Genomic DNA, 27,619 nt, shown 5'->3' on the forward strand with positions numbered 1-27,619 from the left:
TATGTTATGTCCCTTAATAGGGCTGCTGACACTGCTCAGATTTGTGAAGCAACACAGTGGACAGCATCTGAGAGCTACCATTTATTTCAGTGTATGTCTGTTACTGAGATCCATTTCAAGATGCTGCTGTATCCCAGAATTGAGTGGATAGCTTGGATGTGAGCGTCCACAGCTCCCTCAGCGGAAAGACAGCAGGTGCAGCACATGAAATGGCAGCAGCCAAAGCACAATAGGATGCTGGCAAATGGTTGCTGCATGACTCATTGTCTTGTATACGATGCCGAATGTGCCCAGCCTCCAAAGGGCTGTGTCAATAACGGCAGCCCAGTGAGGGAAAGAGGAGCCAGGAAAAGCACTCTACAGTGTGGCTGGTCTTGAAGTTGCCTTTCCTATCTGAGCAGCCAGGAGCAACAAAAGCTGAGACACTTTCCTAACCATGTGGATCCTGTGGTACCCACCCCATGAGTACAACGTTGAGGTAGGTGGATTTCCCTTGCAGAAGACTACCTGTTGCTGAAGGAAAAGGCAGAGATATCAGTACCAATGACACTTGTAAGCTTCCCCTTCTTAAAGGAGGTGTGACCTGACCATGCAATACAAAAGGAAGCCAGCTACATCCTTCCAGAAGGAACAATGCGCTCTTCTATTGTGAAGTAAAGTTTGAATAGCCTATTGCACTCCCATTCCTCAAGCAATGAAAACCAAAATCTTTGAAAAATCCTGCCTAGCTCCCTAGATCATGGGTTTTGGCTATTGTAAAGAGCCTGATCAGAGCCGGAAAGGGCCAAAACCCCTGCGGGCTGCTAATGACCAAGTGTTTAGTTTAAGCCAAATCAAAAGAAACTAAACTACAGAGTATGTACCAGTCTCACTGAACCAGGACAACACTGTATACAGGCAGGTACTGAGGCACTGGAGTGAAGTGGTCCAGAGTATCCAGTGGGAAGAGTGCTGAGAACAGGAAATAATGGGTGCCAGGGTCCCTTGAAAACCTGTTCCTAATACCTTGCTAGGGAGTTTCCAAAGGCTTATTTGGGAGAAGGTTAAGCACCATACCATGATCATATACTGTAAGACTTGGATCTGCAGGGCATAGTACTAGTGCACACTGTTCAGGCCTTAGTTTGGAAGCACATGGGCAGAGGAAGTGGGTTAATGGAGCATAAAAATGGTGACATTATACATTTGTAAGAAAAAACATGTTTTACAGCTCTCTAAAAAAAAACTAATACATGGAGCAATGACACTGCTGAGAAACTAGCAACACAGACTTAGTCTTGAGAGTAAATGCCAGCACAGTGGTTGTCCAACAAAAGTCCCCTTTGTGCATATAGAAAACCCCTGAGATTACAGAAATGGTGGGAATTTGTTCCCAAGATACATTTCCTGTGGCTGTAGGAGTGTTTTCCATGTAGGCAGATGGGATGGCACAGAGCAGTGAGGATCATGGTCTGATAAGTCCTTTGCCTTTGCTTCTCCTGGGGTGGCCCTCTCTTTCTGGCATGGATAAAACACATGGATCCAGCTAGGCCCTTTCTGTTTATGCCCGTGACAAGGCTGAAGTTTGCTTTCTGCAAATCTGCCAGAAGAGCTGGATTGTATAAAAGCCATAGGGCTTCTTCCCCACAAGTTGCCAGAACCAGGTACTGTTGAGAGTCCTGGGGTTTGCAGGGTACCGAGCACCTTCTACCTGCCACCTTAGATGTGCCGCTTTGCAATGACATTAGAGGTTATGTGCTTCCTACCAAGGACTTTGTTTTAGCACCTTGTGCAGGACTATGACTAGAAGGGACCAACCTTTATGCATTATCTCACTCACCTCTCCCTGGGCTGCCAGGGTTTCTCTCAGTGAATCCTTTACCAGCATATCACTGTTCAACAATCTCAACCAAAAGCTGGCCAAATGCCCTAGCAAAGTCTTTGCCACTTGTGTGCAATTAGGTGATGATCTCGTAAGTGAAACTAGAAAAGAACCAATTTCCTATTTGAGCCTGAGCTGAAAGGCTAGTGCAGTGACTATGAGTGTGCATGGGTGTGTGTATCAAATCTGAAATCTGTCATCAGCTTGACTAAGGGCATTCAAGTAACTCAGAAAAGCATCTTATTCTTAATGGGACCTTAGTATTTCACATTGCAGACAACTGAATCTACTTGCAGAATGATGAGATAGGCATAAACATTAAGCTTTTACAGAACAACTGTTAAAAACGTATTTATTGAATTTTAAATTGTTACAAGTATTGCAGATCAGACAATTAGCTAAAGCACAATTATAGAACAAACTCAGTTGTTACAGAGATGGTATCTAAAGTTCCACCATGTAGGTAGGCTGAGAATCTGCTCATTGTCTTCTTTTAGAGAGAGGGTAGAGGATGAAATAAATAAGTGGTATCCCAGCTCCAGATCATAACAACAAAGGTGAAGATTAGAGAAGATGGATGTCAAATGGAAGGCGCACAAGAGGAAACGTACAGGGCTAGTTATTAAGACAAGTTATACAAAAATCTAAAAACTCTAAGCCAAATACATTGTCATGGGGAATGAGAGGAAGCAATCAGAGATCAATACACATAAGCCCAAAAGGCTGTTGCAAAGAAAAGTCCCCAGAGCAGTTCCCAAAGCCAAAAATAGTTCTGCAGATGTTCAGAAGAAAGCACTGCTGAAATTACCTGGTAATACATAAACACGCTAATCAGACTACATCAGTAATTAACTTAAGGGAGTCAACACTAAAAATTGCCACCAAAAAATTCAGAGCGACAGAAATAGATGTATCAAAACAGTCAGATAATAAGCACTGACAGGCATATGTATTTGTGTAATGTGAAATGCATAATTTGTTTCCCCTTATCACCTACTGACTCGTGGGACTCATTTATTTTTCTCCAGAAGTTTCTCTCATATGCTGTGCCAGAACTTGGATGTTTCCTATATATCATATATTCGGATTTGTTGGGAATACCATAACTCGTTTACTCTTTGTATCCTGTCTACTTTAAAATTTGGTAGAGTGCCCACTGCTACGTTACTTGAACATCAGCAGTTTTACCCACAAGTGGACTAAAGTCTAGAAACATTTCCAAAGTCATAAATTCCAGAAGAATCATTAACAAATTTTTTGTCCCGAATTACACTTTTGTTTTACAACTACTGAGTCACAGGTTAGATAGTCCATGTTCTGGACTTCTGAGCTGTGCATACATTTTTACGTGGATACTCTGAAGCCACACAACAGCAAGGAAACTGAGACAAATTTTCTGCAAAAATGACAGGATCCTAACTAACACTCCCATCTAACACTAATTCCATGTAAGTCTCACTGAGGATGCAAACAATCAGAATGTGTTCTGTTCATGACTTCTTTTCCAGCACTTGTACAAGGGCAAAGGGGTCATATTTTGTTAGTAATCATACTGTGAATTCTAGGTAACGAAGAATTTACTGCTCGATAACAACCTCCTCTATAACTGCTCTAGAACAGCAGGACTTGGTGGGATTTGCTGGTATGGCAGAAAGCTTTGAGGGTCTGCAGTTGTCAGAAGGCAACAGAATGGAAGAGAGCAAAAGGGGCAGGGTCCAGCTTAGGCAGTTTCCTGGAGTCTCTACTTGTCAGAGCAGATGTGTGTATGAAGACAGTTGGAAGCACATACCATTCTTGCCTGCAAAGCCCAGGGCTGTGATACTTGGGATTCTGACTCTGGGAATGGCAGTTCTTTTTGCCAGGAGTTATTCAATCACTGGAGATAAAGTACCTACTCTGCATCTGTCCCCGCTGTCACCAGTGCCAACATCAGAGAGTAGAGTTTGGAGAGTTCTTTTTTAAATGAATTTTATTTCAGGCCTGTCCTATTAGTCATGAATAACAAGGTTTATGTCCATAGGTAAAATAATGGATGAGCTTCTGCTGCACTGTGATGGTGTCGGGAACATAGTATTTTCTGGTTTGCTTTGTCAGAATGGGATTTGGTCACATTAGGTGCAAGAGAGATGAGAGAGATGCCATTCTTATTCTCAGCAATCAAAAGCAACCATATGCTCAACAAAGGCTAAGATGATACAGAGAGTTTGTAATAATCTTTATTGGAGCTGGGATCTGAAGAGAGCAGCAGACAAAAAAGATACACCTTATGAAGGTATTGTACTCTTATTTCTGTTTTTATTGTAACAGAAGTTTTGCTGACAACATTCCAGTTGCAATGTTAGATTGTAAAACTGTATATTAGCTACCTCATTTATGTGTCTCATTGAAACAATGCTAGTGGAATTTACATCTTTCATTTTAAGCAGCACTTTTATTGTACTGGTTATGTGGCAAAGCATGCAGAAGCTTCACAATTCACCGCCTTACAGGGATCCTGTTAAAGGCTGACAGGTTCAAGATATAACCTTGTTCTTTCCCCTCAGCCAAAATGCTTCCATAGATTTCCACGCACAAAGTGGTAAAGTCAAGCACATTCTGAAAAGAGGTCTGCTAGTCTCTTCATATCTTGGACCGAGTGTTTTCTGTTAGCTGGGTGGGAAAGGAGCTGCTCACAGCCAGTTAACAGAAATCCAAAGTCAGTGGAAACTGCCCATGCTCATCTGATGGGATGGCAGGGCTTGGGTTCTTTTTTCCTCTGGAGACCCTAGCTGATGTCCTGAACACTGAACTCCTCACGTGTCTCCACTGGTATTACAAGGTCAGGGATGCAATGTTCTGCATGCGCTAGGAATGGATTTGCCCTTCCATCAAACATTCTCACGCTGAGACACTTGCAGGCCTTTTGGAGCCCTGAGCATTCTCACTGCTAGTGGCAGGTATGTATGTGAGAGCACGTGTACAAGGTATGTGCCTTAATCAGGAAGGCTAACGTGAGAGGCCTATGCACCTGAATGCCACTTTATAGGATAACGAGATCAAGAGGCACCAAATTCAGCCACTCGGTGAATGTAGTACCCTCCTCTTCTAAAAGGTTCTCCCTCTGGCTTCAGGTGTGGGCTCTGCCACTGGAAACAGGGCTATTTTGCTATTTATTTTCAGCAAAACAAGTACTCAGGCTGAATATTTGAGGGTCAATCCCCACATGGTTCAAGCTGTCAAAGGAGCTATCAGAAAGTACACCAGCCAAGAAGTGCCCTTGTTTTCTTTTGCTGAGAACCATATCAGGCTTCTGTGATATGTGAATGACCTTTAGCAGATGCATCAGGCACGTGCATTTTCCAATGTCTGGCCATGAACAATTACAAGACCAAGTCATTACAAGACAAAAACCACTGCAAAAGATTTCCTCACACAGCACCTTTACTCTGCACAGAACATTAGATACATAACACTGGCAGGTCAAAGATATTGGACCACATATTTATCTTCTAGAAGTTTAGGACTCTAAGCTGAAACTGAGAGCAGCCATTAGTTCAATTAGTATTTTTGAAACAACAAACAACAACAGAATCAGGTGTGGGTTTTTTAAAGCTGTAAAGCTTTGAACTGTCACACCCATGTTAACCACTCCTCTTAACTAAGAAACACAACCGTTTTACCATTTAAAACTATGTCTAAATGGGGACGGCAGGCAACGCACACTTTCACAGCTATCTGGCACTCTACTGCAGATGGTACACAACCCAACCCATGGTTAACTAAACATAAAACCCTAAATAATGAATACAAAACTTCCAAGCCCAGTTATGACCATTTGTATTCTAACACTATTAAACAAGTAGCCAAAACACAACACACAACTTGTGCCACTGGAATTTAGTTAAAAGGACAAGCAAGTCTGGTTCTGGTTTGGACCTGAAGAGGTGTTTTTAAGAGAGTCACAAAACCAAACTCAGAATCACATGTCCAGTGCCAGCACAGCAGGCTCATGAAAAATAAAAAAAGGATTAATAATTGCTAGAACTGCTGCTTCTAACCCTTTCTTTAAGTACATCATATAAGAGGATGTGCACTTCCACAGGTCTGTGTCAAACAACTAACTTTACAAGTGGTGAAATTTGCTCTCTGCCAGAATAGCTCTAAAATTCTCCCTCATTTTTCTATGGAAAATGGAAAACTCCCTCAGATATTTTTGCTTTGTTTGTCAAAAAATTCCTACAAGGCCTGTTCACAAGGATATGGATATACTTGGAAAGTAAGCGCAACACTATGCTATCATTTCAATACTTTTTGTGGAGAAAAAAGCATTAGCGCAAGACTTGTAACATGGGCAATTTAACAGCTCTGGTTGTTAGGCATGAGTAAAATGTACAGCCCTCTTAGATTTACATTTTTCACTGCATAACAAACACTACAGGGCACCTCGTGACATAAGGTGTTACAAAACAAACCTTAAAATCGTTTGATTCTTTTACTTTCTCCTCTCAAAATTTGAGAGACATAAACCAAACAAGAAGCCAGTATTTGCTGCTGCTAGATTAGCATTCTCCATATTGGACATTGGTTTTATAAGGTGTGAAGCGATGTTTGACAATAATTTTCTTCTACCCAGGCAAAATGAAATCAGGAATGTGCAGGGGTAGGGGGTGGGATTAGGATGAACAAGCCCTGGCTTTGTTCTCCAACTGATGTTTACAATCAGTGATGCACAGGTGGAAAGATAAATTCATTAATTTTTAAAAACAATGATGTAAGCTCTTCAATGCTGATGTTGCACATGAAGATGTGACATGAACCCAGCATAAAACCCCCCCATCATTCTTACTTGTGGGGGCCTCTTCAACTACACACCTAGGTTCACACACATGCACACAATATTTTTGCTCTTTACCCAATAATTTCCAGCTCCTATTAAACCATATGCCATGGTCACTCAAGAACATTTCACAATCTTATCAAAGCAGTCTTATTAATTTTTCATTTATAACAACAGCTATAGTTTAGCCAACAGAGGGCGATGACGTGCTTCATAAAGTTTTACCAAGCACAAGAGGCAGCTTTATATAGTTGATGAGGCTTGTGAATAATTCCTAGAGATCTCCCTAGAAAACTGACACACATAGACTAAGCAGCAAGTTGAAACATGATTTGCTTCTACCCTAAAGTTATGCTTGTAGCTACATTTGCTCTTGAAGTGCAAAAAACCCCTAAACTGAAAAACAAGACCTAGCCCCTTCTTGGATGAAACTCATATTGCATTGTTAATGATTTAGTCAACTTGACTTTGTGCAAAACATCTTTAAGAAGGTTCTGGCTCAATTTTGGAATATAAAAGTAGTAAAATAAATAGATAAGATCACCTTAAAATACAGAATAGATGCTGTAGGCTGAAAAGAAATGATGGGTTTAATGCAATTTATCTGTAAATAAAATAACCAGAACAGTAGTGTTTGAAATATTAAAATGTGGAGTAGTACTGGTTAAGTTTTCTGCTTGTAGAATAATGTTCCCAAAATCTAGATCAAAGCCGCATTGTAACATGGTTACTGCAGTGAGTATGAGCCTGAGATATGTTACTAAAAGGCAGTCCCTTGTAAACATTTCCTCAACAGGAACAGTAGCAGTGGAGCCTGCATCAGTTACTCATATTATAGTTCTCAATATAGCAATGCTTTATAAAAGACATACAGCTTATTTCCAAGTTGTCAAGAATTTTATACGATATTGATTTTCTGAAACGCACATCACCCAGTCCGAGATTTAAACCATATTTTTCTTCACTGCTCTACAGTTACTAGGTCTTTTGCTCTGCTGCCGTTGTGGTCTGTGAGGGAGCTTCTGGTTTCACAATCTGGTACGTAATTAGGTATTCTGGGTAAGCCTGAAAATAAGCGGAGAAACAAACCATTGCTGTATGCAGGGTTATGGACAGAGAGTTAAGACTTTGAGCTTCATTAATTCTGCAGCATGACTGTACTTTAAACAGTAACAGGCTACTGTACATCTGTTACTGTAATAAAGATGTTTCAGCATTAACACTGGCCTCCCACCGTCTCCCACTCTGCTTTTTCATTTTCCCTTCACATCTGCAGACACCATAGCTTTTTCCATTGGGTGCGCTGTGTCTACTTCTTCTGCTCCCATGCTGCTTTTTCGCCACTACTCCTGAGCAGGATAGCAGAGGGGAAACCAGCAGCAGAACCAGATGTCTACTGGCAACAGATATATGGCAGACAAAGATGATTTTAAGGGCCCTTTTTTTCAGCATTCAGTGCCATTGACAATGGGAGCTCCTGAGGCCTGAACACTGACACCCATATGGTTTCATGTTTTTAAACATGATAGCATGTTACAAAAGTAAGCATGTTAACAGTTTTTAGGGACTTGTACACAGTAGTATAGGACCAGAGTTAATATAAGAGCAGACTGAGAAGTGGTATAGGATCTGGCTCTTAGGGACCAACTAAAATGAGGCAGAGATTTGACAAAAGGAGGCTTCTGCCTATGACCATTACACAATGGATGGGTAAATGAAGCTTACAGCCACAGTGTTATATATGGTCCCTTTCTTCCTGAGTCGATAGGCTGGCTTAGTTATAGCCTGTAACTACCTTAAAAGTGTAACAAAATACAGATTCTAGCATCTGGCTGGCCAGCTGTTAGTCACCAGCCAGTGATCTGTTTAGGGATGTGAAAATGTTAAAAGCAGCAAGGTAAAATACCGAACGGACAACAAACATCTAAGCTGTCCTCCTAGCCTCTCACTGAGGGTTCTCTGCAGGCACTGCACTGACTGGCTCTATTCCACTGAGTTGCGGCTTCATCATTTTGGAGCTTTGCTGAGCTTGGGACTATGCATAGGGCTTTCTAGATACTCAAAATGAAGGGATGATAGAAAGGACATCTTTCAGGGCAAAAGCTTTAGCTACGCAGGAGGAATTTTCTGTGGTCTAGCAAGTGCACTTCAGAGCGAAATCAGACAGATTCAAGGCAGATGCTATGGAATAACATCCCAACTTGCTACATCTAGTACCATTACCTCTCAGATGAGCTTACTTTTGTTGCATTAACTGCAAATATGCTAATACAAAGCAAAGAGGACACTGGTGTGCTTGTCCTTTTGGAGGCTCTAGAAATACTAAAAAGGAGGAGGATGAATTCATACACAGCTGAGGCCCAATACTGCATGGATTAATTAGTGTAGCTCTAAGGGAGACAAGGAAGCTATTTACCCTAGCTGCAGATCTGGCCTCTGCTATGCCCTGACCTGCAGACTAGCACACAGTCCTGATATATGATACAGCCATCCAAAGTCTTGATTTTGCCCATTCTATTATTCTAAAGCTTTACAATCCATGTACCTGTTCTCCTCTGTAGATAACATATTCAGCATATGCAAGTCCATTCACGCTTGGCCTGCCAATTACAGAGTGATGCCCCGGAGGGGCATGAGCCATTTTCATTGTACTGAACTGCAGGAAGGATTTTCCAAGCGTCACTCTACAGAAAAGCATTTGTCTAAGAGGAAGATAAGAACAGCGCATTAAAAAAAATCTTGCTGCATCAGAAGACAACTCTAAAAACCTTAAAAACAATCGCAAACTTTTGGAGTTTTAATTTATTCAAAACTACTTCCCCAAGCTTTCATAAAAGACAGTTAAACACGTACTTCTGTAATGAATAATATGAGACAAAGCAAAACTCCACAAGAACAGCATGTCTTGAAGCATAGCTGACTTTGTTCAGGTACTCTTGTGAGGCTCTTGCTCTGTGTATTTTCAGCTGAGCTATTACAGGCTGCTCAACTTTATATTACCTCACTCCCAGCGATTAGGGAGGAGAGGTGCCAAAGCCTCTACTCTACAAAGGCTGGTGACATGCAAACCCAGCTGATGTACTTCAGTGAGAAGCAAAGCCAAGTCAGTCACACTAACAAATTCCATGAATTTCTACTTTCTGTAACACCACTGCATGTTGGTTAATTGCAACACATTCAGAGTACAGTATCATGGTTCTGTTCTGCCAGAAGAGACCAGTAGGGAAAGCAAGCAACTTTAAAGACTGCTTGAAGTCCAATCTGCATCATTTTCCATGACTTGCTTAGTTTCCAACCTCACTCAAATAAACCACTGTTTGCTTTTATTTTTGCTCACTGTGCACTCAGGGTTGGTATCCTATTTCCATCCTGGTTATTCAAGTATCCATATTTGCTCATCTGTGCCAAAAATGCGATTTATGCTCAGGCCCCCGAAGCCTGTGTATGCAGTTGGGGAGAGGGAAGGGGACAGGGAGAGATTACCCGTGTTTTGGCCCCATAGTTGCAGTGACTTGGCTACACACCCGGGAAGCCAGAGCTGAGGTCAAGACCCCCCTGAACCAGAGGGGATTTAAATTTGGGCCCCTCTGATTTCCCAGTACAGCACTCCAATTACTATACTACAGATCAGCCATTATCCAAGCCCCTGGTATTCTTCTGTCCCTTGTGTTTAATATAGTCATGGGGAAAACTGGGTGGAAGGGGAAACTTCTACCTTACTAGAAGGACTAGCTCAACACTGAGCCCAGGCCCCTACTCTTTCAAGCCAGCAACCACCTCCCTGAGCCACACCGCCACTAGCTTTCACTTCTCTCCTTGGCCCCTGTAATTCGCACTGACTTGTTAATTACAACACTGTAATGGGAAATCAGACAGAAGCAGGTTCACAGTCTCTCTGGGTTCTGCATGAGGTGGGCCTGAAACCCAGGGCTTCTGGATCCCTATGTGAGGAATCATAATCATTTTGCTATTATGGGCAAAAGACAGGAAGATTTTCTCTCTCAGCCCTCCTTTATTCCCGAGTCTGGTAGTCATGTTTTTTTTATTGACAGCATTTCTGGTATCTAAGGTCTCTGTGCACCTACAAAGGCTGTGTGTACATGGTCAGCACACAACCTACTCCCATGCCTAGTCTGTGCAGTGCATGTCTACAAGGCTGCAGGCATAGGCAGCCATGAACAGAATTCCAACATGGACTTGTCATGTTGACCAGAAAGGCACATGTGGACACACAGATGACCAGGAATAAAAAAGAATGTCACTTATAGTATCTAGATGTACATTTCAATCTTCCCTAAGACCTACAGCATGTATATCCCTTTCTGTTCAGCCTTGACAAAATGGAAACTGAATTTTCCCAACCAATCTCAAGCAACAGTTCTTCTGCTGTAATTTATCCTTTGTCCGGAACTGTAGAGGAGGCCAAAACTGCTGACAGCCAACTCCACTACAAACTCACCTGTGGCAGATGTAACAGGACCTGTCTTTGTGTGTTGGGCAGCCTGTTCCTCCCCCAATTCCATACACGTACTGGTTACTTTTAGAAGAGTTTTCTGCAAAGTAAATTCCAGCTCCAAACATCCCTCCAATGTATGCATGTCTTTCATCAAATCCTTTGTGAATAATAGCATTAATAAAAGGAGATCCTAGCAGGAAAAGAGAGGGGAAAAATCAAATGGTAAGTATTTGCATAGATAGATTAGAAACCAGAATTATGGCAAACTTTGTCCATTAAGAGGATATTGTTCATTTATAATACACAAATAAAATATCTGAATAGCCATTCAGTGAACTGAAAGGAAGGCCGTACTTGATAAGCTGCCAAAAATGTGTGCAACTTATCATTATCATCATCCTACATTTGACTCACATTTCTTATTCCTTTCATAGATCTTACAAAATACCTTTTTCTTTCCTCAAACTGCAGTTTAATTTATCTGCCCCAATATATTCAATTTACTTAAGACAGGCTGACATTATCAAGACAACTGGACAAAAGTGAACCAGTTGTTCACTACACAGAACAAATATTTACTGTGCCTTGTGCAATTGTTTAAGCTATTCCTGGAACTGTCATCTGCAGGCATTTCTGGACAGTTCTACAGAGCATCTTGACATTATCTTTGTTCTTTCTGTAACTTAGATACATACCCCTTAGTCTCCCTTACTGATATAGACAGTGTGCCTGCTCCATCAGTAGCCTTCTCTCTTTCCTGACATCCTTTTCTTTTATAGTCATAAAATGCCCTCCCTATTACCAACAGGTCCCTCTAAAATGGATGGACATTTTTTAACCTAAGTCTACATATACAGTATAACTTTTTGACCAAAACTAACCCAAGGCTAAAATATTGCTGGTGTGGGACAGAGCATACTGAAATATAAGCACAATGCAAGATGATGACAAGAGTAACATTTATATTTTCTTGAATTTTTAAAAGTAATGAAGTATAGAACAGAGACCACATCCTCACCATGAAACAACATGCGTTCATTGTGATGGTTATGGTTTTCCTCCGAGACCTCTTTCTGTCTATGACAGAATCTCTCCCTCAGCTTCTTGTTCACAACCTTTTGAATCTATGGTGGTATAAAAACAAACAAACATAATTAATTTGTAATGATATATAATTTCATACAACACAACAGAATTTTTTACAGGGAAGGTACAAGAGATATAAACAATATAAGAACAAACTGAAGTACTGCATTTATTGCATTTGCTTTGAAAACAACATTGCTAAAAAGGCAGAAGTGCCACCAGGAAGGCAGGCTGCCCAAAACTTCCTGCTGTTAAACCCTGTTTTCAGTTACTCATGATTCTCACAAATGATTTAGGCTGACATTTTCCATACCAAGTGAATGCCTCACACTGGACTTTTTTTGGAAAAATGTTGGGACAAAATTTTTCATCCAAAATTACTGGTTGTGAATCTCTGAAACATGTTGTTATGTAGGGACATAATTGTTAGAGACTTGTTAAAGTTCAGCAGCTAAATTCTCTTAAGACTTCATCTATTCCCCTCACCACAATTAAGTGCCAATAAGGTTGTGCACTGTGACTTCCCCACAGAACATACACATACGTGATGATCTCCCAGCAGGAAAGTGGAAGTACTGTGTAAAAATGTGGAAAGGTTACTCAAAAACTTGGGAAATTTTATTCAAAATTATTTCAAAGATGGCCTGTCTATGTCTGTTATCAAAAAAAAACAAGGATGAAAAACAAAGATGATTTCAAGTGTAGCTGTTAATGCTGTTTTAGAACAATGCCTCGTTCATATAACACAGCAGTGCCCACAACTACAGTGGTACCACGTTTAATTTGGCAAAGAAAGAATGTGCATCAGAGATTTATCTAGTCTTTTGCAATCACCTCCAAGGTTACTAGAAGGGATAATCTCGAGCATACACACTGAGGACAATGCCAGTGAAGCAGAATGAACAGACCCTTGCCATGGAAATGCCTTAAGCCAGAACAGAGTACTGTTATACAGATTCTAGATACAAGTCTGCAAATGTGGGAGGTTTAGCTGGCTTTGCTGGAGCCTGAAAGGTCTAAATTACAGGACCTTCAGCATAATTCCAGGAAACATCACATGTTTGAGAAGGACTGACTGTTTTCCACCTCAAGGCTGTAGGGTGTTGCAGCAGTGGTAAGCACCAGAACTTAGAGCAAAGAGACTATTTTGGTGTTTTCATTGAAGTCACACATTCAAAAATTTAGGCAACCTAGAATGAAAGATGTTCTTGCAGCTTTATCTCAGTCCCTTGTGTGAATAAGGTACAATAGACTTTAATGACATGTGCACGTTCCTTTTTCTTTCTCCCACTGGAATCCTGCCTCATTCTGTGCACAGGAGGCATGGCAGTCTTAACTACAGCATTTTCTGCTGTCAGGTGCTTGCCACGGCTACCTTAACCCCATATTCATGTAGATTTTTGTAGATAAATTTTTATCATGGAAGGGCAGGACATCAAAATGATTTTGTCCATCTAATTTTCTTAAGTCTTTGAAACTTACCCTGATGACATTATATCTGTTGAAGATCCCTCCAGCATTCCCACCATCTCTATGCTCCCGGATTGTACTTTGCATCTACGTAAATGAAGCAAAATAGAAGCTTCAAACAAAGCTAAGTATTTGCTAATGATATAAAAAGATAGATCATTTATGAAAGGTCATATCATTTCACTTACAAGAACTTGAGTATACTGAATAAAAAACAACTAAAAAGCCAAAAAGTTAAGAGACCTCAAATTTTCATACAGCAATGCTCTTACAAATATTCATAAAGAAGGACCTAGTACAGCATATTGCTTCAGGATTTTGGCTGAGAACTGCAATCTGGTGTGGTCAATCACCCAGTATCTCCATAAAAATTAGTTAAGAAAATGAGTCTGTCAGAATTTATTGGCAAAACTGGACTGAATCTAAATTTAAATTTAAATTTTATATATTCCAATTAGACTTTTAAAAAATAATGACTTTACTGAAAAGCTATAGTGAAATAATAATAAACATCTATCTCATGCATAAAATCTTACATTTCTTGGTTACAGGGAGATCAATCAAGGCATTGTGACATTTTTACATTGCTATTGCTTGCTACCAAAAACTAAAATTGAATTTACAGCTTATGTGATTTTCAGAAAACAACTGCAGTCAAAGCAACACCATCAAATAGCTCAAATAAATACTTTATTTGGATAGGCAGCTCTTAGTGAAGCAATGAAATCACTGTATGAACTCTGGATTGCCAGATTTCTGATGCATAGCTTTATAAACTTAAGCAAACAACAGTCTAGGTATTCCAAATATTTTGCAGTCTTATAACAACCTGGAAACACCAGTTAAAAAACTAAGGCACTGTTAAGCAGACCTCCGTATCTTTTCCCTAAAGAGTATATACACCAGACAATGCAATTTTATTCAGAAAAAATAGGATAAATTAAAAAGCTTGAAAGTTTTTATGATGACTTGTTTTGAAACATTTTTGTTTTAAAATAGACCTAAATGTACAAAGGTTTTATAACCTGAAATAAAGTGTTCAGTTTCAAGTTGACCCTAAACTAATTCTTGCTCTATAGCTCTGTTTGGTCACCAAGCTGAAAAATCCAATATTTGTACAGATTTGTTGACAAGTTAAAAAAAAAAAAAAAAAGTGCAACAAACTAGAGAGATGGCAGTTCCTGAAACACAGAAAGTGACAGACTGAGTATTAAAAAAGGGTAGTGTTGGGAAGAACTTTGCAGCTTGAGGGGCTGACACTTTCTCTAGAGCACCTGCTGCTTGGTTATTAAAACAGCCTCTACGCATGAAGTGTTTCACACGTCCTGATTCCTGACACTTGTTGACAAGGTTGTCATGCCAGGCCTCACTGTTAAGTTAAGCAAACAATCTGTACGATAACATCTTAAGTCACGGATCAGACATACCCTAAATAGCTTAATGCCATTTCCTCCTACGGAAATGGGTACGCCACATGATAGGTTCCAGGCTCAAGGTGAGAGCTTTTAAAAGTGTAATCTGTTTATTTTCCATTTTGTATGTAATACTTTATGTATCACCTGCTCAAATCTCTTGCCATTTATGACCCCAGGCAGGTAAACCTTTTAATGCTCAACATATGTTTTATAAGGACAAACTGTGATCTGGACTTCAGGAAAGCTGAACCTCAGCTTTCCTCAAACTCCAAGAGGATATAAGCTTTGAAGTTTTGGGGAGGGTGAGAGGAGGAAAATGGGCACACAATCCTTATAGATTTATTTTTGGTCAGTATTGCCAAACACCTCTGTTAAAAAAAGGAGTCCCAACTGATAACTTTTGTGAAGGCAGGTGAAAGCATAGCCTCCACGGAACACACTGCTCTGGATACCAACCATAGCTACGGATAAAGGTCACTGCATGCAGCATATTTCCACTGTCTAGGTTTCTCTGTCAGTACCCGTTGTCTTACACCCTGCATGGCCTTGCAGAAAAAGCAGACTGAGTGGGTGACTGTGACTGGGAGGAGAAATGCAATGGCTGGCCCTGCCTGCAAGGAAGATTCAACCTTGGGCAGCCACTGGGCAACAATGAAACCAGTTGCACCAACCTCCAGGTACATACATGCGTAGGGAATATTTTTTGCCCCCTCTGCCTGCTGTCTGTGTTTAGACAGGAGAAAATGCCATGTACCCTGCTTTCAGGAAGGGAGAGGACAGCATTGTTGCCTGTCCTAGTATACTCTTATTAATAACAACCCATGACTTGATATTACTTTCCCTTAACATGACCAACCAAGCTCTAAGGACTCCCAGCAATGTTAAAAACCACCTAATTGGACTAGAGCTGATCTTGGACCAGACTAGTTTCTGGAAAGTAAAACCACAGGGATGTACAAATGGCAGGACAGTGCACTAGGGAGTCACATGAGTGTGATACAGTGAGGGCTGCTTATATGTTTACTGCTGCTGTGCTACTGAGGAAAGACATAGTATAAAATGGTCCTTTCCTACTCAACACACCTGCCCCCTACTCACCCTAGTGTCTGACCTGAAGGACTCACAGATCAAAGTATGCTTTACTGCTTTCAACTTTTGTTAAATGCTTTGGCTCTGCAAGGCTAAGTGAAAGCTGGATTCTCTTTTTCTGTATCACTAACACTGCCTTTTTATTTTAAATCAGTGACACATGAAGCTGTATGGAAAGGAAAAAAGATGGGGCTGTGGAGGCACTGGCGAGGGTGTAATGTAAACACCCTGCATTTGGGGGCTGGTAGAATACCAGCAATTTGAAAAAGGAAAAGAAATTAATCTGATCTAGGCACCCTGGACCTGGCAATCAGAAAGCACGGAGCACAACATGTCCCAGTGTAAGTGTAGACAGACGTAACAACTGGAGCATTTCAAACACCTATGAAGCTCCAAAGGTCCAGCTGTACAAATCCATGTACCCTTTCAAGCATTCTAAGTGTCTGAAGCACTCCAGAATAGCACCTCTTTAAATGAGGTAGTATTTTAAAGTGTTTCACATTTTGTTATGTGTGCGCAAGGACAGGTCCTCCAGAATCCCACAGTGCCTTGCTGTAGGGAAGAGAGGGAAAGCAGAGTGGACAGCTTAATAGGCACTGCCAGGTCCACCAGGCTCCTGCTAACTCCCAGAGCCTCTGACGCCATTGGAGCTGGGTTCTACAGACTCAATACTCTTTATACTTCTCCACTCTGCTCAGAGTAGGAGAGAAGAAGTCCAGGGGATTTGGGAAGTCCAGGGGACACAGCATTAGAATCCTGGCAGTAGGAAGCCAGGAAGCCACCTCCCCCTCTACCAGACCACTTCTTACCTCTCTACTCCCTCTCTCCACTCTCCCTTCCCCGCTACCTCTCTCCCTCTTGGGGGACGGGAAGCAAAGCTACAGGTTACTGCAGCCCATGTAGTGTTTTCTAGCTGGTAAGCTTGAAGCATACCAGCTGGTGGAAACCATGGAGGCTCTAACGTGTCCTGCAGCTTTTGAAATGTTTCTGAGCCTGTTACACTTGGAAACATTTCAAAAATAATTTCTGTCCAGACCCAGAGAGAACCACTTTTCAGTATAGAAGCATGCTAACTTCCTACACCAGAGGGAGGCAAAATATGGCCTGCGGGCCATGTTTGACCTTCCAATTGATCTTATCTGGCTCACAGGCTGCTACAGGGAGCCTAAAGAGGGAGGACTGTGCCCTGTGCTTCTGCAGCTGGGACCAGGCAGCACAGACTCCTCCACCCTCCCTGGCTTCCTGTAGACATGTGCAGTCCTGGTATTGTGGCCGCTGGCAGCCAGACCTACACGAGATGGGGTGTGATGCAGTGTGCTGAGCAGCCATCCCGCCCACCTGCTGTCATAAGCTGCTGCCACCACGGTGTCAAAGTCCATGCCAGCCAACACCGACTTTCCTGATGTAGCACAGTAGCAGCAGCTCATCATAGTGGGCAGACGGGCAGGACAAGCAGGTTCCTGGCAGCGGCCAGACAGCATTACTTGGCATTTCCACCTTCCCCTCAACAGCTTACCAACACTTAAGTGGCTCGCCAGCCCACATAATTGCCCACCTCTGTCCCAGACAGACATTAAACAGCTCTCACATGCTAACTTTGAAACAAAGATACAATACCTCCTCTTCTACTGACTGGTACTCCTTATCATCAGGAGCAAGGTCAAGGAGAATAGTCCCCTGGCTCACACAGTGAAATGTCAAGTAAGGATTGGTGCCTGCAGGAGGAAAGAATGGAAGGAGTAAAATCCCTGAAAGGAAACCAGGCTAGCTACATTTTACCCAGTACTGCCATCATTAGTCTTGTTAAATAACCAGAGAACAGAACTAAGTGCATAACTTTAAAGGGAAATAACAAGGAAGTAAAATCTAAATTCCTTCAAATGCTGTATTAATTGAATGGGCCTTAAAAAAAAAAAAAAAGAGAGAGAGAGAGATTAGTGTATCTGACCATTTCTATTTTATAGAAAAGCCGGTGTGTATTAATAACATCACATCTAAAAGCTCAGTCAATTCAAGAATGAGGTATTAGTAGCTTATACATGTGTTCTCCTTGGAGCAAACCTGTGCGCCAGGTTGCAGCTGGCCCTTGAACAGGTACACAAGGACTGAGATCCTCAAGATTTCCCCTCCCACCTTGTACACATGCTACAGAAGTCTATCAGGGCCTTGTGCCCTGAACATTGCAGGGAATCGTCTGGGTGTTTTTGTGGGCAGCCATTTCCCAAAAAAGAGGGAGAGAAAAGATGACGGCTCTGCTGCAAGTTTGCTGTGCACTATTTCAGGGAACTCTACTTACATATAAATCAAAGCAAGCAAGCATATGTATCTTTGGATACTTCAACATATTTACCCTGTTGCCCTCCTAGAAGCCTCTCTACACCCTTTATTAATTTGTGACGGTGTCCATATGCGTTAATGCCAATTTCTTTCAACTCTTCATGCCCCATGTCTGCCAATACATCAAGGGTTATCTGAAAAGATAACAAGAATCAGTAGCTAGGTCTTCAGTGTGTCATAAAGACTAGTCCTATCACTGCAGAAAATATACAATACTCACACCACAAGTTGGGAACATAGTCTCTCTGTCCCCTGGCAGATGTCATATTCCAAGTGCAATTTATGTTAATGGAACAATATGCTGTAACATGCTACATGTTCCAGCAATTTATCACCCAATAATGAGCCACAATATGATCATTTAGCCGCAAAGATGTTACTTGTAAAGCGTAGACTATCTCTGCAGTTTGTATTGCACTTTAATTTGAACCTGCAGCATGTTACACATAGGGTGATAGTTTGGCTAGGTCCTCCAGCATCTCAGGGTTGACTGCTCTTGCCTTGCCCCGCACCGCCCTGCCCTGCCCTCCCTCCCCTTTCCTGAAAGCGGCCTCTCTATGACTAATGCTGAACTCTGCCGCTTCAGGTGGCTCAGCAGGAGATACCATAACACAAGCCCCTCCTCTTTTCCAACTAGTCTTCAAGCTCAGGCTTGTCTCTGCCTGGAAAATTCACCATTTGCACTGCCAGGCCTCTTTGCAAAGAGGTAAGCACTGCAGTCTATAAATTAATTATTGAAATTGGGGACCATACAATTTATAAACGTTACAGAGGGGTGCAAATGAATTGCGTAAATCTGAGGTAAACTTGTTCTACTCTGGACCTCAGATTTACACAATTCATTTGCAGCGTCCTTTGTTATTTTTATTTTCCCACTGGTATTAAAAACAGGGGTTTTTTAAGTAGGAAATAGAGATGCTAGCAAAATGGGCCAGACTAATCTAACTTTAATCAGGCAGATGCATAAGAGTGTGCCAGTGATTAGGCCTGTTCCATACCTGCTCTGTTTCAAAGATATCCCGAAGATGTTCAAGGCCAAGACTTTTCAGGAACTGCGTGATGTTCATGTCAAGACCAGTGACTGTAATAAGAGGAACACAATTACTATATTATCCCAAAATGAGTGTGAACACCCAGTATAAATAAAACAGAATGGCAAGTTATAAAGGTACACAGAGGCACACTGGGATCAGATCAGTTTTTGCTACCCAGATACACCCATCAGGTTTTCTAAACAATAGCAATGGTGAAAACGTGTGAAACCTATCAGAGATCCTTCCCCTTTGAATCCTGATTTAAACACTACTGAAAAGTTAAGAACAGTTCCCAAAGAGAAGAGACCACCTCTGGGCACAACACAACAAATCTCACTCCCTTTGAGTTGTAGACACTTCTGGAGTTCAGGATTCACAGTATTTTTGGTTAGTTGGATGTACCTGCCTGATTACACAAAGCAAACTGTGAATACCAACCAACATTATTCCAGCAAGCTAATGTAATCCAGGAGCTAAATTACCTTCTCCTTCTTTTCTTTCTGTTCCTGCTGCTCCATCCCCAGCATTTGAGGCTGCTCCTACTGTTAGTTCCGCCAGAGGGCCTGTAAGGTTATCTATGCTGCTGGCAGCAGAGAGACAAGAGGGAGTAGATGCTGGTGAGATTAGAGAGGCACTAACGACAGTAGCTTGAGGTTTAAAACAGGTAGGCAAGGCTTCTGGAGGCATTGCATCAATCAGCAGAGCTCTGATGTCATCTGCCTGAAAAACAGGAAGCATTATTTACGTGAGGCCTCATTTTCATTAAAATCACTATCTAGGGAAAGAAAAAAATACCTTCAAATCGATAATTCTAATTTTCCCATTAAAAAAAGAACTCCAAAAACAAACCTATCCTTGAACAGGTATTCATTTAGAAGGGACTCTTTTAGAAGACTATTTTGGATTGTTCTTCAGACTTTCACACAGCTTAAAATAACTTTTGAAGACTAGCTTGTCTTTTTTCAATTATGTTCTGAGGATCAAAGGTCCTGCGTTGAGCAGGGGGTTGAACTAGATGACCTCCTGAGGTCTCTTCCAACCCTAATTTTCTATGATTTAACTTTACTTTCTGTCAGGAAAGAGCTATTTCATGCAGGTTTAGACAAAAAGGAACTTTATAATCACCTAAACTACCTCTGCATAACACAGACCAAGGACTCCCACCATGAAACTCCTTTCTTGAACCTGCAACTTTTGCCTGAGTCAGTGTATTCGTTTTTGCAAGATAACGAGCCTTACTTTAAGATGGGAGGTGACAGAAAATTACCATTTCCCTATTTTCTCCCAAGTTTAATTATATATCTTATTTCTAGTGTGAATTTGTCCCATTTCAGCTTTTAACCACTGCATCTCATTATGTTTTTGTCTGGTGAAATAAATAGACCTTTACTATCAAAAATCCCTTCCTCATCTAGGTACTCATGCAGTTCAATCATCTCTACCTTCTCTTGATGAAACGAGGTTGAACTTAAGTTCCTTATTGTAAGGCAGTTTCTTCCAGACCTCAAATTATTCCTGTGGATCTTTTCTGAACCCTCTCCAAATTTAACATCCTTCTAACAATATGGACAAAGTATCTAGTAATGGTTTTACTAATGCCTTGTATAGGAATAAAGCACCTCACTATTCTTACTTGATAGCTCCCTACTTATAAAATGCATTAGCCACGTACGGTGGCATTCTATCACCGGCCTAAGGGGTCATTTTTTGGCATTTATGCATAGGGTGGCATACTATTAGTGGACATGTAAAACTGTGTGTGCAGATGACTATGTGCTTGTGGAGGCTAGACATGCGCAGTAGGTTATGTATCAGTTGTGCATGTGTCTAGCTATGGGTATGCACCCCCTGTGGTTGTGTAACGTATCTAATGCCAAAAGTGTAGCTGGATGAAACAGATGTTAGACACCAGAGGAGGACAGACTTTCTGCCTTTTGTCTACAATAGTCGAGTGACTAGGACACTTGACTGTGAAGTCAGTGACCCAGGATCAAGGTTTTCCATCATCCAGAGAGAGTTTGAACCTGATTTCTCTGACTCATCAACCCAGCACAGACTAACTGCTATGTCATAGGGCAAACATCAATGGAAGCTGCTCTCTGATGCTGCTTTGAAGCATCTGGGCAGCCACAAGAGGGATGCACAAGATTTGTGGGGCCAGGAGGAAGAGAGCAAGGCAGAGGATATATATGGCTCAGTAACGTGGCTGCCATCCCAAACAGACTGGGCCCATAGCTCAGAGCTATGTCCTCAACAAGGCAGAAATTTTCCTTAGGACTGCCCTCCACCCATTTTTTTCCAATAACTATTAAATTCAAGGGGCAGAGGCTCAGCTTCAAAAGCAATGCCAGACTTGTGGCCTGGTGATTAGAGGACAGAGGTAAGGTATCAGAGAAATCCAAGTTAAGACTTCCAAGACAGGTGTCCTAACTACTCAGCTACTGGGGACAGATGACGTGAAGTCTTATTGGCACCGTTTCACTGTTGGTCGGCAAATACAAAGCTGCAAACTTGTGCAAACTTTTCAGAGTCACCATTTCCCAGAATCAAATGAGAACAACTGTAGATAAAGGTGAGGGGAGACAGTGCAATATGAATTTATTTAGGGAACTGCTTAAATAACTCCGTTTGACTTTTCCCCACCCTCACTTCTTTGTCTTATGTGGCTCTCTCTTTCCTGATACCGGATTTTATCTACTACACAGTTCTCTGTGCCTGCCGCTTTCCATACAGCAACCATCAACAATAGGGTGATATGGAACCTAGAAGATTCATGTGTCCTGTAAGATATAAAAAACAACTAAAGCTGCCAGTTCGCAATATGACCAACAGCTGCTTATTAATTTGGAGGTCACTCTAGCTCTATTGCCTTGGAATTATGTGTTGCCAAAAAAGGATTGAGAAGCTGTTCAGGAACTGATAATAGTCACTGTTGAACACAGAGATTTTTCCAGAGCCTCACATGATTTACTTCATAGGTTTAAAAAGAGGAAAAAAAAAAAAGTATCATGGCTGACACCCCAACCACTGATATTTTAGGTGGATACATTTAGCTTTGGAAAAATCAAGGTGCTGGGAATGAACCTGAATGTAAATAGGCAGGATATCTTAAATTTTAAGATATGCTGGGATCTCAACCAGGGTGTACAGTGATGGGGCTTGTGACAGAGGGGCCATTAATGTGTGTCAAGGAGTCATGGCCACACTACGCTTCCTGTATATCAGCATGAAGACCACTGGTGCAGTGGAAACACAGATAGTCATTTAATATGCAAACCTGATTTATTGCAACAGCTTTTGATGCTTTGCCACATGAACTTACTGTTGCCAGGTCTAAAGGTGTTTGACCTTCTTGGTTCTTCATGGTTGGATCTGCTCCATGAGCTAATAGCAGAGCACACAGCTGTGTCCTTCCTTTTTGTGCTGCTTCATGCAATGGTGTGAATGCCCATTTATCTGTTGCATTTACACATGTGTTGTATTTAATCAACAGTGCTGCTATATCCACATGCTGGGGAAAAAAACAAACAAACTTCTATCAATAAAGTACAGGACCTAAAGAGAACAAAGAAGTACATATGCCTGTGCAATTTTTTTTGATCCTTTCAAATAACATCTTGTTTGGTTTTTCTTTTAGATAGGAGGAAGGCGGCTACTGAAAGAGCCTTTTCATTTCCCTTTTATTTTTCAATACCTTCAACTCCTCCTGTGCCATCATGACATTCCTTCCAGGTAATGCTGGTTTGAGTGTCTGGCTGAAGACAGCATATAAACAATGAAGTAGGAAGGTCAGTGTGGTGCTTTAGCCATGATGGTTCAGGAAATGTACAAAAGACAAGGGTTTTTTATGGTATCTTTTACTGGACCAACTGTATAGTTGGAAGAGAAGTTTGGCAAGCTTTTGGGCAAAAAATGTCCCTTTTTAGGTCACCTGAGGCAGCGTGCGCTCCAAAGATGTCACAAAAAAAAAAAACCAACCACAAAACAGAACTCATGAATAATGAAGGACATTCCTTCCTCCTCTTGGGAGCTCATCTTTGTAATTTCTGAGGCATGGGAAACAGTGCAAGACAGCTAGGCTAGCTCTCTCCCATCATCATATAAGCTACCTTTCTCCAAGTATGACCCTATGCCCCAGTTCTTTTTTGCCAATCCTTCATGCAAGTGGTTCTAGATTTATTATGCATGTGGTCTAGCTGCATTATATATATATGTAAACTATCAAGTAGCACCTCTCCCAAAACAAACAATATTGCTTGTTCTTCTCTTCTGTTGACACTAGAGAAAAGAATTTAGGTCTGAAGTGCTGTACAGAAATAATCTTTTTTTGTAAGAAGAACATTTCATACTTTTAGGCCCTGATCTTGCACATCTTTACTCATGCTTCACTTCAAGCATCTGAACAGTCAACCAAGAATTAAAGTGCATAAATATTTGTGGGACTGGGGCTTTACTAAGGACAAAAAACTGTGTTCATCCTCAAGTCTTAGGTTTCACTTCTAGTACTCCGAATCTAATACTGCTATCCAGTTTGGGAGAAGGAAAGGCATTTAGGACACTGAAAAAAACCTAAATGAGCATCACTCTTAGAGTGATGCAGCTAGTGCAAGCATATAAGAGGTTTTAAAATATGCACAAGTAGATAAAATAAAGGAACTAGCTCCATATGGTGACTTTTCAGAGTCACCATTTCCCAGAATCAAATGAGAACAACTGTAGATAAAGGTGAGGGGAGACAGTGCAATATGAATTTATTTAGGGAATTGTTTAAATAACTCAGTTTGACTTTTCCCCACCCTCACTTCTTTGTCTTACATGGCTCTCTCTCTCTCTCCTGATACTGGATTTTATCTACTACACAGTTCTCTGTGCCTGCCACTTTCAATACAGCAACCATCAACAATAGGGTGCTTTGGAACCCAGAAGATTCATGTGTCCTGTAAGATATAAAAAACAACTAAAGCTGCCATTTCGCAATATGAACTATGCTGCCAGCTCCATAGTGTTTTTGTTAACTGATTCACATGCAGTTTTTGAAATGCTAGGTCTACAATATGGGTCTTGGACTTCACAAGGGCTAATTTTCAGAAACTAAGGCAATTAGCTAAGGAGGCGGACTGGATTCAAGAACTAGGAGACCTGAGTATAGATGTGACATGGAACTACTTTAAGGCAAAAGTACAAATATTTTTATGGACTTGTATATTAAGTGAGAGGAAAAAAATGGTAGGGATGGGCTACAGATTTGCATGGATCAACAAGAAGCTCAAACAAGCTTTTAGGAATAAACAGAAGATCTACAGGCAATGGAAAATAGGATTGACTGGCAAGAAGAAACATTGTTCTGTGGTCAGAAAATGCAAGAACAAAGTAGAAATGGCTTAAGGCTTAAGTTTAGTGTGAGCTTTAGAAAGACATTAAAACTAACAGCAAAAGCTTCTTTGGTTGTAAAAATAAAAAGAATCAGGAGGAAAGAAGTGAGGCCATTATATGCTTAAGTTAAAGTGGAGATCAAAGACAGCTTAGATATAGCCAAAAAACTGAACAAATACTTTGGCTTAGTCTTTAATCAGGATGAAGAGGTAAGAGGATATTGGTGGCATACCACATGGCTATGAGGACATGCAGAGGGAAAATATCATACCTGCTGGGGAAGGAAAACTTAAGACTGTTACCAAAAGGGCAAAGGGTGGGGTTAGCAGCTGGATAATTTCCATCCAGGAATACTAAAGGAATTGACATGTGAAACAGCAACTCTTCTGGCATGGATCTTTGTGGATTCCATAAACTCACAAACAATACTTAGGACTAAATTAACAGTACGTACAGGCTGCATGAAGATGTTAAGACACCCCACCATCCCACAAAGCACTTTACCAAAAGAAGCAGCATGTTACTTCAACCCAGCTCCACAGCATCTGTATATATCAGGTGCTTCAGCAGGGCTTGTTGATGCTTTTAGATAAAGCTGATTCAATCAGCAATTAGATAAAAGTACTAAAAAAGCCCCATTAAAGTGCTCACTCTATACAGATATTGGGCAAGGCAGGTCCAACTAATGTGCTGCATCTTCTAGGTAAGCACTGGGCTTGGCATGGGAGTGCAGAGAATTTAAAGTGCCGTTTTATTTTAAACTTCTGCAAGCAGCCATAATGTCCATTTCAAAAAAAAGGGAGAACAGTGTCCCAGACAATCACAGGCCTGTTAGCTTGACCTCAATAGTACGCATGGTACTAGAACGGATACTGAAGGCAAGGATAGTTAACAACATGGAAAGAAATGGTACGAAACATATGGGTTTATCAGACAATGATTGTGTCAGACTAATTTAATACTATTCTATGACAAGATAATGGACTTCTTAGGTAAGGGTAATGCAATTGAATTAATTTATTTAGGTCTAAACAAATCTTTCAATACCATTTCTCAAGGGAAATTATTGGTCAGACTTGACAGGATGAGGATCACTGTTGAAATCGCAAGCAGCTGGAGCAAAGGGAGACTGCAGAGAGTTACGCTGAAAGGTGAAGTATCCGACTGGAAGGAGGTCACTTATGTTGATCTTAGCATTCATCCTGTTTAATCTTTTTATCAGTGGCCTTGTTACTGGAACAGGAAGTGTCCTCACAAAATTTGCAGATGACACTAATCTGGGGAGTACTGCCAAACATGGCAGAAAACCACATTATGATGCAAGAAGAGTCAGCTCAGGGTTGCCCAGGTGGCAGCCTGCAAGTGGCTAAACCACAGCCTGCAGGCTCCGGCTTCCTTTACCTCCTTTATTCTGTGCACATCCTGCAGTGGGTTCAAGCACTACTTCCCCCAGACATTACTGTCTCCCCATACCAGGCTGTGAGGCTCTTGGGGCTTCCTCTCCTTCCTCCAGCTTCTGTTTCTTGCTACTGCCCCTGGGGGCACAGCCCACGACCTCTCAGAAGTTAGAGCTCTGATTTACGTGATCTTGTAAAATGAAGCATTAGAAATGGAATGAAGCTTAACTATGTTCTGTGGTTTCCAAATTGATAGTAAATGCTTGGGGGGAAAGAAAGGTCCCCAGAGGTATTTCAACTATGGATGCACTGTGCACTGGACACCCAAGACCTCTATGGAATGAGAGGACAGATCACAACACCAGGTAGTAGGGGTGACTGTGGAAGGGGAAAGACAGAGACAGGTCAGACTATGTACGTGCACTGGGAACTTCCACTATGGGACTCAGAGCATGTTAAGGAAGCCAAGATTAATGGCAAGGCATGTTTGGGATGAACGGATTCAGGATCCTAGATTGTTACAATCCAAGAAGGGCTTATAGGGGGAAAAATAAATTATCCAGGGAGGATATCTGTGGCCAAAAGTCAAGCACTCAGGAAATTAATAACATGGACTTCAGTTATAAGCAGGGATCCAGGTTTTGCATTCGCCACAAAAAAACATGGTAAAACCCAGATTTTCTCATTTTAAGGAGAAAATCCAGATTTTCTGCTTTAAAGGAGAAAAATGTGGGAAATGGTGAGTTTCCGCTGGGGGACCGTGAGGGCAGATAGGCAGGGGACACCATGCATATGGCTAACCGGCAGCCTGGAGAGCAGCTCCTGCAGGTAAGTCTGTGGTGGGATTGAAGCCCCTATAGTGAGGGAGGGAGGAAGTTGGACAGGGATGGGGTTGTTGCCCAACCTGGGTAGTGTGTGGGACGGAGCCCTGGGTGGCTTGTTTGGGGGGCGGGGTAAGAGGGAGGGCATGGGAAGGATGTTTGGAGGCAGGCACAGGTTGCCCACTGTGGGTTCGGGCTCCCTGCTGCCCTACCCAGGGCCTCTGGGGCCCAGTGGGTGAGACCCGATGGGCAGAGTGGGGAAACTTGGTGCCACTGCTGCAAGCCCCAAGCAGCCATAGCAAAGTGCCCCCTGCCTGCCGAGCAGCAGCAGAGGCAGTGGCACAGGGTTGTGCCCCCTGCTGCTACTGGGCAGGCAGGGGGTGCAGGCAGGGGGTGCTTCACCACGGTGGCTCAGTGGCAGCACTGAGCTTCCCTGCCCCACTCTGCCCTGCCACTCACTTGCT

General features: G+C 41.7%; 1 protein-coding gene across 1 annotated transcript in view; it reads right to left on the reverse strand.

The window, feature by feature from the left end:
- Window positions 1–2,196: 2,196 nt before the first annotated feature.
- TNKS (tankyrase) overlaps window positions 2,197–27,619 on the reverse strand; it is a 213,750-nt gene continuing 188,327 nt past the window's right edge. Inside the window, exons 19-28 of the mRNA XM_019533970.1 lie at window positions 22,887–23,075; window positions 20,047–20,284; window positions 19,529–19,611; window positions 18,544–18,664; window positions 17,811–17,908; window positions 13,702–13,776; window positions 12,152–12,257; window positions 11,137–11,323; window positions 9,223–9,379; window positions 2,197–7,742 (exon numbers count right to left, since the gene is read on the reverse strand). Of these exons, the coding sequence (XP_019389515.1) occupies window positions 7,656–7,742; window positions 9,223–9,379; window positions 11,137–11,323; window positions 12,152–12,257; window positions 13,702–13,776; window positions 17,811–17,908; window positions 18,544–18,664; window positions 19,529–19,611; window positions 20,047–20,284; window positions 22,887–23,075 (1,341 nt within the window). The 3' untranslated portion in view covers window positions 2,197–7,655. The remainder of the gene's footprint in view (window positions 7,743–9,222; window positions 9,380–11,136; window positions 11,324–12,151; window positions 12,258–13,701; window positions 13,777–17,810; window positions 17,909–18,543; window positions 18,665–19,528; window positions 19,612–20,046; window positions 20,285–22,886; window positions 23,076–27,619) is intronic.

Source organism: Crocodylus porosus, unplaced genomic scaffold (genome assembly GCF_001723895.1).
Source record: "Crocodylus porosus isolate Cpor-Errol unplaced genomic scaffold, CroPor_comp1, whole genome shotgun sequence".
In the NCBI taxonomy this organism is placed as follows: Eukaryota; Metazoa; Chordata; order Crocodylia; family Crocodylidae; genus Crocodylus; species Crocodylus porosus.